This window comes from Hoplias malabaricus, chromosome 11 (genome assembly GCF_029633855.1).
Source record: "Hoplias malabaricus isolate fHopMal1 chromosome 11, fHopMal1.hap1, whole genome shotgun sequence".
Classification (NCBI taxonomy): Eukaryota; Metazoa; Chordata; class Actinopteri; order Characiformes; family Erythrinidae; genus Hoplias; species Hoplias malabaricus.
In genome coordinates, this window is record NC_089810.1 from 7,742,385 (window position 1) to 7,759,663 (window position 17,279).

Genomic DNA, 17,279 nt, shown 5'->3' on the forward strand with positions numbered 1-17,279 from the left:
GAATTTGCGTGTCAAAATTCACCAACATTTAAATCGACACGAAACTTCTCAGGCGAAACTTATTCACCTGGAAGTTTAGTGTATGAAATTCAATTGTCGTGGAGAATATCATTGAAATGAATGGACTTTCCGTTGTGAAAATTCACAGACACAAACCCAATGGGACCTCATTTGAACACAGTAGGTTTTTCAAGTTCTGACCATTTCCTTCTGCATTCAGGGATCAGTCCAAAGGTAGGAGCAGGAATTACAAGACAACTTCTCTGTTCAGCCTTTCAGTGTTCATAGACTCGAAGAACACTCCACAATCAAATTAAACTGTAAAAGGTTACTGGGTGTTTTAGACAGTGGGAACACAGGCTACTGAATACACTGTGAGATTAAAGGAATAGTGGGTATGAGTGGATCAGACACAGCAGATCTCCTGGAGGTTTTAACCTGGTGCCCACTCACTATCCAATTTAAAGGGGACATATTGTCCTCCTCTTCTCCACAGTTCTGTTACTTAATGAGTCATCTGTGACCTGCTGTGGTCAAAGGCCCGTTAGAACTCCCACTTTCAGCGCCTGTTCCTTTAAGTGATAATGAGCTGCTCGCTGTTCACCCCGACCCCGAGCGCACAGCAGTGAGGAGAGAGTAGAAGCTCTGGTTTTTAACTGTTTTCACTCGGTTATTATTCTTCTCCGTTCTCATTTTCTCTGTTTTTACTCAGTGCTCATATTTCTCCGCACTCATTGTGTCTGTTTCACTGTGTTTAACCTCATCTTTGTGTTCTCACATAAACATGGGTCCAGCGCTGAGATTGGACAGACTCAGACAACAAGGCGGGCGATCCTAAAGTCTCTGCACTTCATGTTAGAAGCGGAGCAGAACCAGAACTGCTCGTTTTATCCCGTTTTCAGACTTCAGGCTCCAGATTCACACATTAATGTGCACATGCTCTGAACAAGTGATTTTCATAATCAGTCCCTTTGAATCTAATCCCAGGAAGATCAAACCTGTTATTTATATGGGGGTGGGGGTCTTTGTTGTGCATCACTGAATAGCACCACCTTGTGTAGCAGCTTCTATATGTTCCAGTGATTGATTTCCATTTGGTGCTCCGAAAGCATGACTTCTAATGAATGAAAATACAAATGATTCTTCAAGCGATCTTTGACTCCTGGGCTACTGTGATACATAAACACTGTTATATAACACCCTCAGCTTCTCCATCAGGTTTGACTGAGCTACTCTTCTGGTCTGTTCAGCAGCTATCAGCTCAGAGAACAGCAGTGTTCACACGTGTAGCAACATTCATATTCAGCACAGATGAGGACTCAAGTCTCACACTCGAGTCGATTCAACAAATCATCACTCACGACTCAACTCAAATTTCATGACTCAGTTCAGTATCTAAATCACAACTTGATTCAAAATCTAAATCAAATGAATCATTCAGAATGTAAATGTTACTATTAATAACTCAGTTCAAAATTTAAATAATATGACTCATGACTTGATTCAGAATCAAATGATTCATGACTCCAATCAGAATCAAAATCTTATGACTTATGACTCGGTTCATAATCTAAATCATTCAACTCATGACTCTATTCAGAGTCAAAATATAATGAATCATGACTCAGGTTACTTTGGTGTTATCCAGCGAAATGGTGCTATTTTGATGCACGTCTTACCTAGTGTTCCTTTAAATTTGGGGTATGTTGGGGTATGGTCATCCAGCTAAAAGAGAGCAGGACAGAAAAGTAGCTAATGCACTCATCACAGCCCCAGAAACACGCAGCACACAGGCACAGCATTTTCCTGATTTTATTTCCTTTTATTTCCCTTTTTTTCAAATCATGAATCAGATAAGTATTTTTTTTTCCATTTCAGAAAGAAAATATTTAGAGACCCATCTGATTCCCCTGTCTTCCCCCAGGATTGAGGACAATATAACATGCTGCAAATGACCCGCCCAGCTCCACTGCACCATAACAATTTACTTGAGGCTCTGAGCTCTTTCTTGAGCTTCTTTATCTCGAAATGCCCACAGACGCCATCACAGTTCCTGCTAAAAATATATATTATCCTTTGGTTCCTACTGGGAACATAGTTTTCTAGCTCAGGAACCTTGGTGCAATCATGCTGAACGGTTCCAAAATCGGTTCTCAAACAGGAACCTAACTGGTTCCACATTGGTGTAAAAGGGCTAACACTGACCCCAGCCTGGGACAGTGAGGAACTTGTGCTTCTTCCGAGTCGTCTGAAGCCACCCACTGCTTTCACATGGCCACTGTGCAGCTCTACACACTTGGAGGAGAAGGCTTCAGCAAACAGGCATCTGTTGTGATGAAGGGAGAGGGAGGGTCATATTGTACCCACTGAGGAGGAGGAGGAGGTGGGGCTACACACTCCCACTCTGAGCTCCCTGATCATTTATCTGCTCGCGGATGGTTGGAGAGGAGCTGGATAATGTGGCACTGAGGGGAAACCGAGGGAATTCAGAGGAGAAGGAGGAGTGGAGGAACACACACACACACACACACACACACACACACACACATACGCACCACAGTAGGATGAGCGTGTGTGCTCTGTGTGGTCCAGTGATTCTTTCTGTGCTGGTTTGAGTTGAGCCTCTGGTTTTCTTCATCTCTGCTCAGAGAACAGACCACACACCTGAGTCCAGGAGTTTCTGAACCGGACCCCGTGTTCCTACCAGACCGTGTCTGTGACCTGTCCTTTAACAGCGTCTCGAGAGGGCATCTTCATTTCTAAGGCATTCCCTCAAGGTCATCAGAAAAATGATGAGGTGAGTCAAAGAACACTTCATAATGTGAGAGAATGAGATATTTAATTTGTGGGAATGTCTTAGAAATGCATGGGTGTAGCATGAAAATGAAATTGTAATGTGTGGGGGTGATATTTATACATCTTATTCCCACACATTGTTTAGTCATTTCAGTGCATTAAATATCTTTCACATGCATTACCAAGCTTTTACAAAGCTGTAATTCTGTTTTGAAGGGATGTGAGCAGTGGGGCTCCTTAGTTAAAGTTGAGAGGTGTTTAAGTTCCTTCAATGTGTGAAGAAAGCTGTAATTCCAGAATGTTTTACCTTTTTTAACCCTAAAACCCTGTGTCCACTCTCTGTCCACTCTGTGAGACACTCCTCCCTCGTTGGTCCACCTTGTAGATGTAGAGTCAGAGACAGTAGCTCATCTGTCGCTGCACAGTGTGTGTCGCTCGTCCTCTAGTCCTTCATCAGTGACACAGGACGCTGTCGGCTGGATATTTTTGATCGTGACACTGAGGGGTTTAAAAACCCCAGAAGCACTGCTGTGTCTGAAAAGGGGCTGTGGAAGTATGTGCTGCATCTGATACAGTACTACAGTATGTGCACCTGTAAGATCAGAGGAGCTGAAAGTATGGAGAATGAGTCATTTTAATGTTTAGGCTGATCTGTGTGTATTCATATTTGATGTGTGGTGGTCATTCTCCACATTAATTCTGTTTCTTTCATGAGTAGTCAACACTACGACATGTTTCATATCCTTTCAGTGTAATCACACTGAAGCTACAGTCAGTATCATACTTCTTCCTCTGTGTGACTGCTAGGAATCTCTTGGCAGCAGAGGTGGGGTAGTCCTGCAGTTGACGGCAGCCTTCACTTAGTTCCACACTGTAAAAGATGTCTGTGAATTTTACGGTGAAAAGCATGACAGGAAATGACTGTAAAGTTTGAAAACAGTTTCTGTAACAGTGAAAAATACATTAAATACTTTTATCAGCCAAAATACAATTTTTTACATCTCTTTACTGTGAAAAATACAATATTTCACTGTTAAACGCATAAACCATTAGGGGGTGGTACAAGTGTCCAATGACTGGGAGGAGCTGAGACTCATTAGGGAGCTCCCAGCATGCCTTGCTTCTCCATATTTTCTGTGATATTCAGAGTGTCATTGTTATTTTCTGTCTTTGAGACTTTTTGATTTTGGGTTACATTGAGGTGATTATTTTGTGTATTTGTGTGTGTGTTCCTGTGCATGTTGTGACAAGATGTGTGTTGGTCAGGAAAGTTCACCATCGGCCTGTGTTCAGTGCTGGAGTGTGGCGCCCAGATCCCAAACATGTCTTAGGTCCTTTCGGCAGTATCTCCTTTTAAGGGCGGAATATAGGATGTGGTTTGACTATATCTCAGTCTCCATTTTCTCATTTGTGTCAAAATTTACATGTTAATTTTATGGCAAGACAATGTCTCTTTGTTATTTTTATGTAAATGCTATGGCTTTTTTACAGTGAATATGTTTATTAAACAGAAAAGTACTGTAAACAAAACAGTTCTTAAATGTAAAATTTATGATTGCCAAAAAGTGACTATTTTTATATATTATTTTATATATGATATTAACAACAGCTGCCAGCATTTTACCGTAAATTTTACGGATTATTTTTTACAGTGGTGACAAAAACTGACAAAAATAGGAGGAGCCTTTCCTAACGAGGCTATGTGTAACCCCCACAGCTGTGGAAAGCACATGGAAGAGCTGGGTCCTGACCCTGCACAGTAGGTGCAGACATGCTCCTGCACGCTCACACCTTTACCGTCTGCATCCGCAGGCAGTGTGACTGCATGGTGATATGTCCAAAGTAAATCCATGCCACTACTCTGCTTTCCTCCCTGCAGGTGATTTAGAATGACAGCACTATCATGTGGAAGAGCCTCCCCTCGGTGCGCCACCCCTGCCTCAACCTAATGCTGCAGGAAGACAAACACCTTTTTCAGGGATGAATGACGTCTCTCTGAGTGCCGCCGCTATGTTCGACCAGCTGCCCGAGAGCATCTTAAATGCTACCTGTGACTACGGAGAATGCAACAGGACCGTAGCAGAGGCGGCCCTGCAGCTGCCCACCTTCTCAGCGGCAGCCAAAGCCAGGGTGATCATCACATTCACGCTTTGCGCCGTGTCAGCGGCGTGTAACCTGGCCGTTCTGTGGGCGGCCAGCACCAGCAGACGCCGTAAGTCTCATGTACGCATCCTCATCATCAACCTGACGGTGGCCGACCTGCTGGTCACCTTCATCGTGATGCCTGTGGACGCTGCCTGGAACATCACGGTGCAGTGGCTGGCCGGAGACTTTGCCTGTCGACTGCTCATGTTCCTCAAACTGGTGGCCATGTACTCCTGTGCCTTCGTCACCGTGGTCATCAGCCTGGACAGACACTCAGCCATCCTCAATCCTCTCGCCATCAGTGAGGCCAAGAAGAAGAGCAAGATCATGCTCAGTGCTGCCTGGGTCATGAGTGTGGCACTTTCGGTCCCTCAGGTAAGGACAGGCTCAAAATAGCAGCCCCATAGAGACTGCACATAAAATGGCGCTCTTTCACTGCATGGTCCCTACTTTGCTCAGATTCTCTGCTTTTTAATTAGGTAAATATCGTACTTGGTACCTGGATCCGGGTTCTTGTTTAGTGGCTGTTCTCTCGTGGTTCAGAGCGAGTCGAGTAGGGACTAAACCGTGGTGTGTAAACCTTGCAGAGCGCTGATTGTCCAGAGAGAGTCGTCACTCTACGCCGCGCAACGCAGACGACCAGCACCAACTCTCCATCTGTAAAATCTCCAGCTGCAGCAGAGATCACGTTTGTTTTTATCCGACTCACGACGGCAGCTCGTAAAATGACGCCGTGGTCTTTTGAAGAGGTTCAAACGCTCCTTGGATCGGTGGCCGACGAAAGAATCCAGGGAGAGCTAGATACCTCAGAGATGAAATTTTGAGATGACAAACAGAGAGTAGTCCAGTAGAGTTGAGGAGTGTGTGTAACCTGCAGTGAAAAAGCAACATAATGCACTTTTAATGTTAATGCCAATCACTATCTGCTTGGTGGTTCCTGAGGTGTCAGCTTGTCACTGATTTGATCACTGGTGATGCCTCAGCTAAAGCTGGATGTCCTAGAAAGGATGATTGTCCTCGTTCTCTGTAAGGGTAGGACAGCCCTCCCTGTACCCCATCTCTTTGATCACGGCTAGCTAGCGTGGGTGCCTGTTTAATGTGGTTGATTTTTAATCGCAAGTTTAGATTAGCTCTGAGCTGATGGACTCGAGAAGTCACTGTCCACAGTTGTTGACTTCTGTCTTAGTGAATTGCTCAGCCGTGGAATGATTATTTGTTTTGTAGTGGGAGATCACTGACCACAATTTCCTGTTCCGCTCTCTTTAATACTTAATGAGACAAGGAGCAGCATGTCTGATTTAGCTTGAACAGCTGTGTAAGGGACGCTTATACAACTATGAAGTTTCACTTCATATCTAGTAGACCATAGAGCAAGAGAGAATCCAGGGGAATCCTTTGCCCTCTGTGCTGTACTATTGCTGTGAGGATCTGACTGCACAGTTACATGAGAGCATTTCTAAGGTCACATACTGATGATGGGTGATTAGTTCTCAATTACAAACTCCACTACAGCTCTTTCCAAATATGTAGGAAAGTGTTCGGCTAAACTGGAGAACAACGTTGCACTTTGTGTTAGTCTAATAAGGGAGGTTTTATAGCCCTCTAGCCCATGCTCGTCATTAGGGATGGTAACATTAGACTCATGCCGCTTTCACACATGAAGTCATGAGAATTTTTAGAGACACTAAAACTCCAGAGTGTCGGTCTGGAGATGTCTCTGAGCGGTCGATCACACATGCAGCGCACAGCGGGAGATTTTCTGTGTTTCATTTCCTGTTTCATTTCACCTGGAGTCTTTACCAGGGCGTGAGGAGGATAAGGCACAGGTAACGTCTGAGACAAATGCTGTGGGTTTGCATTCACACACATACAGGGGTTGGACAATGAAAGTGAAACACCTGGTTTTAGACCACAGTAATTTATTAGTATGGTGTAGGGCCTCCTTTTGCGGCCGATACAGCGTCAGTTGGTCTTGGGAATGACATACACAAGTCCTGCACAGTGGTCAGAGGGATTTGAAGCCATTCTTCTTGCAGGATAGTGGCCAGGTCTCTACGTGATGCTGGTGGAGGAAAACGTTTCCTGACTCGCTCCTCCAAAACACCCCAAAGTGGCTCAATAATATTTAGATCTGGTGACTGTGCAGGCCATGGGAGATGTTCAACTTCACTTTCATGTTCATCAAACCAATCTCTCACCAGTCTTGCTGTGTGTATTGGTGCATTGTCGTCCTGATACACGGCACCGCCTTCAGGATACAATGTTTGAACCATTGGATGCACATGCTCTTACTGGTGCAGTGTGGAGTTAATGAAGATTGTCCACCAGACTGCTCCAAGTTATCCATGAAACCTCCCACACTACAATGACAGGTGTTTCAGTTTCATTGTCTAACCCCTGTAGAAAACTCTGGAACATTTCTGGATTAATGCGCATGTGTGAAAGGGCATCATATTTCACAAACAAATGAAAAGGCATATAGTGTAAATAGAACAACTGGTCTATAGTTTTCCTCAGAGAGGTAATGGCTGTCCACAGATTGGTAGATCACTAATAAATACACATTTTACTCTAAACGTGGACTTCCCAGGAAAAGTGGTGACCTTGATGGCCGCATATGTTTCTCTAAATTCCCAATATACACCTGCAGACCAGTGTCTTCACACATATGGAATTCACTTGGATGGTTGGTTTTCTTTTTTTGGCACAGACAAGTCAATGTCCATATTTTTTGTTAAAAAAATAAATAAATACTTGGACTCCACTGTCTCTCAGACCGTGTGAGAGGAACTTGGCCCATGGACATTTATGGCCCTTTTGCGCACACGTGGCATGCATTCTCTTTAGGCTCATGTGCTGCTGTGTGAGCCCAAATGAATGTTTGTGTCAAACATGCACAGTAAGTGCACTCGAGAATCACTGAACTAGCTTCTTAGATGTAATTTACACAAACATTTTGATCTTTAATGTGGAGGGGTAAAATAGGTAGAGGAAATTCATTTTCTCATTAATTTTTCTCCTGTAAGCACTTCATCGTATACATGGCAGCGGTGGGTCGGGTGCCTACCCCGAGTCATTGGTTGGAAGGCAGGAACACACCCTGGACAGAGTTTTAGACAGAGTGTGATCTATAAAATGACACGTTGACCAAAAGCCTAATTAGCATGGCTGACAAGCAGTCTTGATTTTAAAAGACTGCTAATCTAATCAAGGCTGACATTTTAAGCAATGTAAAAAAGAAAAACCCAGCCTGCAGCTCTAATAGCACCAATTACATTAGTTAATGTGATGAAAGCTGAAGGTAACCATGTTCGCCTGGCTTTGTAGATTACGATTTCTGGACTCAGACAAGGGCAGATCAAAATTATGGGGTTTTCCTAATCAGCTGCTCAGTTCTGCCATTATTTTAAAGCCACTGCCCATTAATTATAAAGTATTTAAAAGGTTAATATTACAGATGCCACAGAGTAAGCATGTCATTATATAATAAAACGTTTTGATACTCATCACAATACTGCACATAGTGCGCATGAGCAGACTTGTATTAATCCCCAATTTTTATATATCTTATGTTATGCTATGTAATGGGTCAGTTTTGACCCGTGTCTTAAATCAGCCATAAGGCCCCCTAAAAACAATTAATTATCAACCCATTTGTTTCTCACCTCTTGTTGACCTTGTTATTCTTCCTTATCCATGAAAGGATTGGTTTTAATTGTTCATTGTTGCAGACTGTAAACTGGAGATGTACACGATACAAAACTCTAACTCTAAACTGACTGGGCCTTACGTGTCTGGACATGTCTGTCTTTCCTTGTTTTGTGAAACAGACAAAGGTAGAAGCCCCTAACTGTAGCTCGAGTGGTTGTAGGAGGAGCCAGCTGTGGGCTGTTGGTGTATAGTGTGTTTATGAGTCCAGATTTGGCACTTGTTTTTGTTTCTAATTTAAAAATATACCTGGGTCAAAATTGACCCTAACAACAGAAAAGTCATCATTTTAAGAAGAGCATTTTATAATTGAGTACTTTTTTATTATAAGTTCCTGACAAAGTCAAAATGTCTTGATTCAATAAACAAATTTATGGATTTAAATTTAAACAGGTCGGTCAAGACCCTAACACAAGAGGAAGGTTAAGAACAATGCAGCGTTGGTAGCAGAAGCACTCACATGCCAACACTGGACCCAGGGTAACCTGGTTTTTGGTTAATAAAAACACAGATTAAAATCATAGGTGACCTGCTGGCTACAATTGTGGGGAAACGCTGTCCTCTCTCCTTTTTTGTTCAAAAGTTCTGTGTCTTTTAAGGTGGAATTGTGTGTTTGAGGGAAAAAAAAAATACATCTGCGGTTTTTACACGGCTGATATGTAAATTGTCTGTACGTTTTTATTCACTGTTTGAATTCCCACAGAATCTGGTGTAACTTGAGCTGTTTAACTTGATATTATTATTCATACGTTGATCACGTCTCTGTAATTTTTCGTGGCCTACCACTTTGTAGCTGAGTTGCTGTTGTTCCCATTGTTCCCACTCACTTAAACTTTGATATAAAACCACTGACGGTTGACTGGAATTCCCTGAGCTCCTGGGAGCAACCCATTCTTTCACCAATGTTTGTAGAAGCTGTCTGCATGCCTAGGTGCTTGGATATTTACACCTGTGGCCATGGAAGTGATTGGAACACCTGAATTCAATGATTTGGATGGGTGAGTGTATATCTTTGGAAATTTAGTGCATTATAAAAAATGTTTTTTAATTAAAATGGTGAGCGCCACATTCAAATGGCCCAAAATAATGCATGTGCATAGAGTTATTTTGATTACTACTTGTGCGCCTCCAATGAAAGTACACAGTGTGCACAGCTCACTGAGTTGTATCTGTGACTGTGGGAAACCTCTAGATATGAACATAGCCATTGTTACAGTCACTGTAGGTTGAATTAATAAATGAATAAATGATAACAGGAGACAGATTAGAGTTATTTGCTGTTCACATCCCTGCTGTGGTAAATGTTATCACCCAGATACTCATGCCCTCTGTAACGGTGCTGGGATGCTCTGGAGATTTTAATGAATAGCTTACACATTCTACTCTCTTAGATTCAACCGTCCTCATTTACAATCTTACTCACCACCCTCAGTCAGCCCCATCTCGTGTTTATTTTCAGATTATGCTTTGTGTTTGGTTTTGTATTTTTTGATTTTAAATAGTCACTCAGGCATACACCGTCCTCCTCGTCCCTGACCAACTGTGACAGAGGAATCATTTGCCAATCCAATGAAAATTATATATATATATATATATATATATATATATATATATATATATATATATATATATATATAATTGTGTTCAATAGGCTCTTGCTCCTATTTAGATTTCTTCTTCCTCACGTTTTTTACCTTTGTCTTTTACCTTTGTGTTTATTCTATTGTTGAATTGCTGTTGTTTTTGTTTTTGGCACAGGCCACTGTCTTTAAGCATGGCATCTGAGTGTGAGGCAGCGCTGAGAGCCATGTGGTCTAGCGCACACAGCGGGGTTCGTCCACTGCTAAATTCTACGGAAAGCACAAAACAGAGTGAAGCTGAGGAAAGAAAAGCAATGGTGTGTCTGTAAAGAGAGAGAGAGAGAGAGAGAGAGAGAGAGAGAGAGAGAGAGAGAGACTTTCAAACCACTTTAAAACAGAAACATTAAACTCTCAGAGACACAATTTCACACAGAATCATAAACAAAACCACATCAGAGCAGTCAGTGTCTTGTGTGATCAACACAAATCCGTCCTATACCTCAGCCTCACAGACACAGCCCCCCAAAACCCCACACAGCAAACAGTCCACATCATGAGAGACAGAGTCAGACAGAGAGAGAGAGAGTCAGACAGAGAGAGAGTCAGACAGAGACAGACAGACAGAGAGAGACAGACAGAGTCAGACAGAGAGAGAGAGTCAGACAGAGTCAGACAGAGATAGAGACAGACAGAGAGAGAGAGAGAGTCAGACAGAGAGAGAGAGTCAGACAGAGACAGAGAGACAGAGTCAGACAGAGAGAGAGAGTCAGACAGAGAGAGAGAGTCAGACAGAGAGAGAGAAAGAGAGAGACAGACAGTCAGACAGAGAGAGAGTCAGACAGAGAGAGAGTCAGACAGAGAGAGAGAAAGAGAGAGACAGACAGTCAGACAGAGTCAGACAGAGAGAGAGAGTCAGACAGAGAGAGAGAAAGAGAGAGACAGACAGTCAGACAGAGAGAGAGTCAGACAGAGACAGAGAGAGAGAGACAGACAGAGTCAGACAGAGAGAGAGAGAGAGTCAGACAGAGAGAGAGACAGAGTCAGACAGAGAGAGAGAGTCAGACAGAGACAGAGAGAGAGACAGACAGAGTCAGACAGAGAGAGAGAGTCAGACAGAGACAGAGAGAGAGAGACAGAGAGAGAGAGAGAGAGAGAGACAGACAGTCAGACAGAGAGAGAGACAGACAGAGAGAGAGAGAGACAGAGTCAGACAGAGAGATAGAGTGAGACAGACACAGAATTGGACAGAGAGAGAGTGAGAGAGAAACAGACTTATGAAAGATTTCATAAGTGTTAATGCATTTAATAATTAACATGTTTTTTCTTAACGATTAGCTCTTTTTGGGACGGTGTTTAATGGTTTGACAGTAGAAATACAAATGTGTCGTGTCAATAAAACCTTGAACTTGAACTAAAAACTGAAAGAAAGACAGAAAGAAAGCAAAAAGAGGGACAAAAACATGAGAGGTCAAGAAGACAGTAAAAAAAAGAAAATAACTCAGACACCGAGAGAGAGAGAGAGAGAGAGAGAGAGAGAGAGAGAGGGTCTGAGATGTTTTTTTTTCTCTTGCTCTTTCTCAGTATAATGGCCCAGACACTCGTACAGAAATCGGATGCTGCTATTGTATTTTTTTGTCACCCTTCCTCCTCTTCCTCAAATTACACTACACCCTTGTTTACAATCCCTATATGAGAAAAGCACCCTATCCAAAAAACTATCCAAATGCCCACCGTGGACATCCTGGTAATGCCTCTGTGTAGCATCCTGTGTATGTCCAGCGTTATCAGTATTGAAGAAGGTCCTTGGCTTTACTGAAAAGAGTTATATCATGTGGAAGGTCAGAATTACTGCAATATTAATGTAATACAACTCCTGATTATATCTTCAGACTGTGAGTATGCACCATTTTATTCTCTGCCTCTTATCATTTCCCTTCTGCAAAAGCCCATTCATTTCACCACGGGTCTGATAGCTAGCAGCACAGCTATTTTCAGGTGTACGGGAAAAAATGAATCTGTGCAGTCCCAGGGGTGTAAAGGGAAGTGCAGTGTGAATGGGAACCTTTTGATTAGAGGTTAGATGACTGCACTAGGGACATGGTGATAGATTTCCATGTGTCACATTCATGTTGCTCTGTGTGCTACTGAGTGCCCACATGTGGTGAATGAACACATTCAGTGAAGGAGGGTGAAGTGCTACAGACTCCTGCCTCGAGGCTTGTGCTGCAGTGCAACATCTTTATTCACTGAGCTCTGGGAATTCACGTTCACACCACTCCTCCCTCTGAAAAATCACCCACTAAACAGAGCAGAGGGAATAACAAGATCACACTATTCATTCATTTCACACACTCACCCTGTCACTCACACGCTCACACTCACCCTGTCACTCACATACTCACACCTGTGGACAGTTTCTCACACTCACTCTGTCACTCACACCTGTGGACAGTTTCACACACTCACCCTGTCACTCACACGTGTGGACAGTTTCACATACTTACCCTGTCACTCACACGCTCACACCTGTGGACAGTTTCACACACTCACCCTGTCACTCACACCTGTGGACAGTTTCACACACTCACCCTGTCACTCACACGCTCACACCTGTGGACAGTTTCACACACTCACCCTGTCACTCACACCTGTGGACAGTTTCACACACTCACCCTGTCACTCACACGCTCACACCTGTGGACAGTTTCACACACTCACCCTGTCACTCACACCTGTGGACAGTTTCACACACTCACCCTGTCACTCACACGCTCACACCTGTTGACAGTTTCACACACTCACCCTGTCACTCACACGCTCACACCTGTGGACAGTTTCACACACTCACCCTGTCACTCACACCTGTGGACAGTTTCACACACTCACCCAGTCACTCACACACACTCACCCTGTCACTCACACACTCACACCTGTGGACAGTTTCACACACTGACCCTGTCACTCACACACACACACAACTGTGGACAGTTTCTCACACTCACCCTGTCACTCTCACACACACACACCTGTGGACAGTTTCACACACTCACCCCATCACTCACACACACTCACACCTGCAGACTGTTTCACACACTCACCCCATCACTCACACACACTCACCCTGTCACTCACACCTGCAGACTGTTTCACACATTCACACCTGTGGCCAGTTTCACACACTACTAATCGTAGCTCACTATTCCTGTCTGGTGTCTCTCGCAGTGCTGTAGTCTGTGTGTTTACGTTACGTTTCTAAGGACACTGGACAGTGATGTGGATAGGAACAGTGATAATTCTGCCATAAAACAATCTCTGCTACAACGCCCTGCACCTCCACATCACCCTGTGTTGGTCCTCACACAACACATCTGCACAGAAATAAGAAAATCAGTGTCAATAAAGTTGACTGGACTTTTGTTTTTATATGGGACTCTGAAACGTGACGCATGTCTATTCTCAAATTAAAAATCTACACCTGTCGTATTTCCTCATATTTAATAAACCCCAGTAATCACAGCCCCTGGAAGAGATAATTGAAGGTTAAATAGCCAGTCATCAGTGTGAATACGTTATGCCTTTCCCCTCCCTTCTCTCCAGGTGCTAATTTCAGTGGTTTCCAGAGAAAATGATAACAGACGAACCTCAGTTTGACATTTTGAGAGATGGCTTTATACTCTCTTTTCCAGCACACATCTTATAAACTGCTAGGAACCTGATTTCCACAAGCACTATCTTCCTGTTGACACTGCTGTCCATATTTAAAGCAACAAATTATACCGCAACAATTGATTTACAGTTTACAGTTTGGTATTACGTTATTCAGATATGCAGCTGTTCATCGAGTGAAACCAACGCTTCCTCTCCTCACTCGGGGTGTTGGCAATGCCTCCAGTTAATATTCTCCTCAGATTTATCAACTCTTGGAGTGTATTCTTTAACTGTCCATGTCTGTTCTAGATCTCAGGAATGTTCTAAGTATTTTACTTATCTTTACATTTGAATAAAACTGTCAGAAAATATGGTACTGTACCGGTACATTACTGTCACTAAGGGTGGTGTTAGAGTCCAGCTGTTTTCCCTCAATTTTGAATACATTCTTTTCTCCAGAAGGAGAGAGGGATCTCTGTAATCCTTCATTATTCAACTGTGTCAAATAATAATAATAATAATAATAATAATAATAATAATTCCTGGAGCTGAAATGAGGCGAATAAAATCAGCACAACTTTAAAATCAGTTAATAAATTAAAACTAAAGTACTGAACATTGTGAACATTGTACCCTTGAGGGTTCCACCACAGTGAGTTGGTGTATACCACAAAGTGTATTGAAAACCTTCCTGTGTCTCAACAGATGTTCCTGTTTCACAATGTGACTATCACAGTTCCCGCCAACTTTACTCAGTGCACCACACGAGGCAGCTTCGTGAAGCACTGGCAAGAGACGCTCTACAATATGTTCACCTTTGTCTGTCTGTTCCTGCTCCCCCTGGTCATCATGATCTTCTGCTACACGCGCATCCTGGTGGAGATCTCTCAGCGAATGAGCAAGGGAAACAGTAGGTCATATTTACTAAGCACTAATGGAGGAATAAAGGCTGAGAGTGATTATTAGCCAAGGGGAAACTGATTGAAATTGATGATTACTTAGTCTCCGGATTGCTCCAAACACTGACCTTTGTTCATCAGATTTGACCACACAGAACGTTTGAAAACTATCCATCGTCTGATTCAAGAAGCTTGAGCGCAGTTGATGAATCAACTTCAGTGTGTAAAACCAAGCTCCGCCCACCTTCGCTCATTTGTAAATAATTTACAAAGAGCACACCCTAATTCATATAGATGTTTCAGTAGTGATCCAATGACAAAATTGTTTTCAGAGGCATGTGAGCCAATGACTGCAGATTCTGCGGTGGAACGAGTGCACTACTCCCTCTACTGACCAGTCTGTATAGAGTTAAACTGAGAGTGGATCTGAGAGTGGAGTAAACGGAGCGTGCTGATTGGTTGGAGAAAGTAGAATGATGTGATGGAGGCGTGTGATGGTGTAAAATAACAGATGTAAACATTGTGTTACTGCATAGGATTAGAGGCTGTTGCTCCGCCCAGTGTTGAGGGTAGAGTTTGTGGGTGGAGCCATTCATATAAAATAAAAGCATAGTGTAATATATGTTTAAATGGAACATATAGGAGGAGCAGTGTGTGTTTATATCAGTACACACCACACAGAAAAATAACTCCACCCACTTTAAGAGCAAAGCGCCAGGTGCTCCAGTTCTTATCGTTATGGCTGATTTTTATTTATATTTTTAATTTGTCTGGTTATAGAGATAAACCAAATTTAACCATATGCAACTTTGATGAATGAGGACCAGTGTCTTTATGAAAGCTTCTTGCCTACGACGTATTTATATACAATATATATATATATATATTGCCCTTGGGCTCCCCCTACAGTTGCAGGGTGTAATTAATTTTTACAGCAATGTCCTGAAATCAAGGGGAAGGGGGATGGTTTCATAAACTCCTCCAAAAATTACATAGTGCTGTTTCTGCAGTGCTGTACCTGAAGTAGCAACGACAGAGCCTCACAATGATTTTAAGGTAAAACTACAGCCTACTGCTGATTTAAAAAGGATTGTTGCTAATAATAAATGACAATGACTATGGGTCATAGCAGGAGGACGTTTAGATCATGGCCTCTCCTCCAGCTCTGACTGATCGTAATCATAGCCCTTTTCTTTTCTAGTGTCTTCAAAAGAAGTGCATCTGCGGCGCTCCATCAACAACATCCCAAAGGCCCGGATGAGGACTTTGAAGATGAGCATCGTCATCGTTACGTCCTTCATCGTGTGCTGGACGCCTTATTATCTGCTGGGCTTGTGGTACTGGTTCCTCCCTGATGATTTGGAGGAGACGGTTTCTCATTCTCTGACTCACATCCTGTTTATTTTTGGGCTCTTCAATGCCATCCTGGACCCCATCACCTATGGACTCTTCACCATCCATTTCCGCAAAGGACTGAAGCGCTACTGCCGTGGTGCGGCGGCTCACGCCGAGCCGGAGAACAACACTGTCATTACTGGCTCTCTCAAGTGCTCGCCGTCACCCTCGCGCAAGAAAAGGCTCATCCAGATAAGCCAGAGGACTGGCCCTATGGAAGGCAGAGGGTCTCAATGCAGCAGTCTTATAGTGCACAGCAGGGGAGGGGTCGAGTTAACTCAGACCACCCTAGAAAGCATGATATGAATCATTGATAACAAATAAACAAATGCTGCAGCTAATGCCTTGGAGAAACTGAGCTGTCCTTCAAGGTGTTGGACACTAGCTAACCTCAAAACTCCCTGGAAATGCTCGGCTCCACATCTATTTACTGACTCAATGCTGGATTAGAGCTGTCTCTCTTTCATCAGCTTCTAGTTTGTCCATTATTTCCACTGACCATATAGGAGCTCTGAGTAGTTCTACAGCTACAGACTGTAGTCTATGTTACTCTGCATACACTGTTTGGGCTTAATGCCATGTTCCTTTATAGTCAGGACCCCCACAGAACAGGCATTTTTCAGGCAGTGTATTGTTCTCAATGGTGTGTCTTGTGCTGGAGCGATTGGATCAGACACAGCAGTGCTGCTGGAGTTTTTAAACCCTGTGTCCACTCTCTGTCCACTCTGTGAGACACTCCTCCCTCGTTGCTCCACCTTGTAGATGTAGAGTCAGAGACAGTAGCTCATCTGTCGCTGCACAGTGTGTGTCGCTCGTCCTCTAGTCCTTCATCAGTGACACGGGACGCTGTCGGCTGGATGTGTTTTGTCGGTAGACTGGTTCTCAGGGGTTTAAAAACTCCAGCAGCACTGCTGTGTCTGATCCACTCTACACCAGCACAACACACACTAACACACCACCACCACGTCAGTGTCACTGCAGCGCTGAGAATGATCCACCACCATATCACACCTGCTCTGTGGGGGTCCTGAGCGCTGAAGAACAGGGGGAACAAAGTATGCAGAGCAACAAACCAGCTACACTTATAACTATAGAGCTACAAAGTGCT

At 43.3% G+C, this 17,279-nt stretch overlaps 1 protein-coding gene across 1 annotated transcript; it reads left to right on the forward strand.

Moving 5' to 3' along the window:
- The first annotated feature begins 4,776 nt into the window (after nt 1-4,776).
- On the forward strand, nt 4,777-16,477 carry gnrhr4 (gonadotropin releasing hormone receptor 4). The gene is made up of 3 exons (XM_066685577.1): nt 4,777-5,316; nt 14,583-14,787; nt 15,978-16,477. The coding sequence occupies exons 1-3, from the start codon at nt 4,777-4,779 to the stop codon at nt 16,475-16,477; spliced, it is 1,245 nt and encodes a 414-aa protein (XP_066541674.1).
- Nucleotides 16,478-17,279: the final 802 nt, after the last annotated feature.

Coding starts and splice junctions, on each gene's coding strand:
- gnrhr4 (XM_066685577.1), top strand. CDS start 4,777: ATGAATGACGTCTCTCTGAGTGCCGCCGCTATGTTCGACCAGCTGCCC. Junction 5,317..14,582: donor TGGCACTTTCGGTCCCTCAG/GTAAGGACAGGC, acceptor GTGTCTCAACAG/ATGTTCCTGTTTCACAATGT. Junction 14,788..15,977: donor GCGAATGAGCAAGGGAAACA/GTAGGTCATATT, acceptor TTTCTTTTCTAG/TGTCTTCAAAAGAAGTGCAT.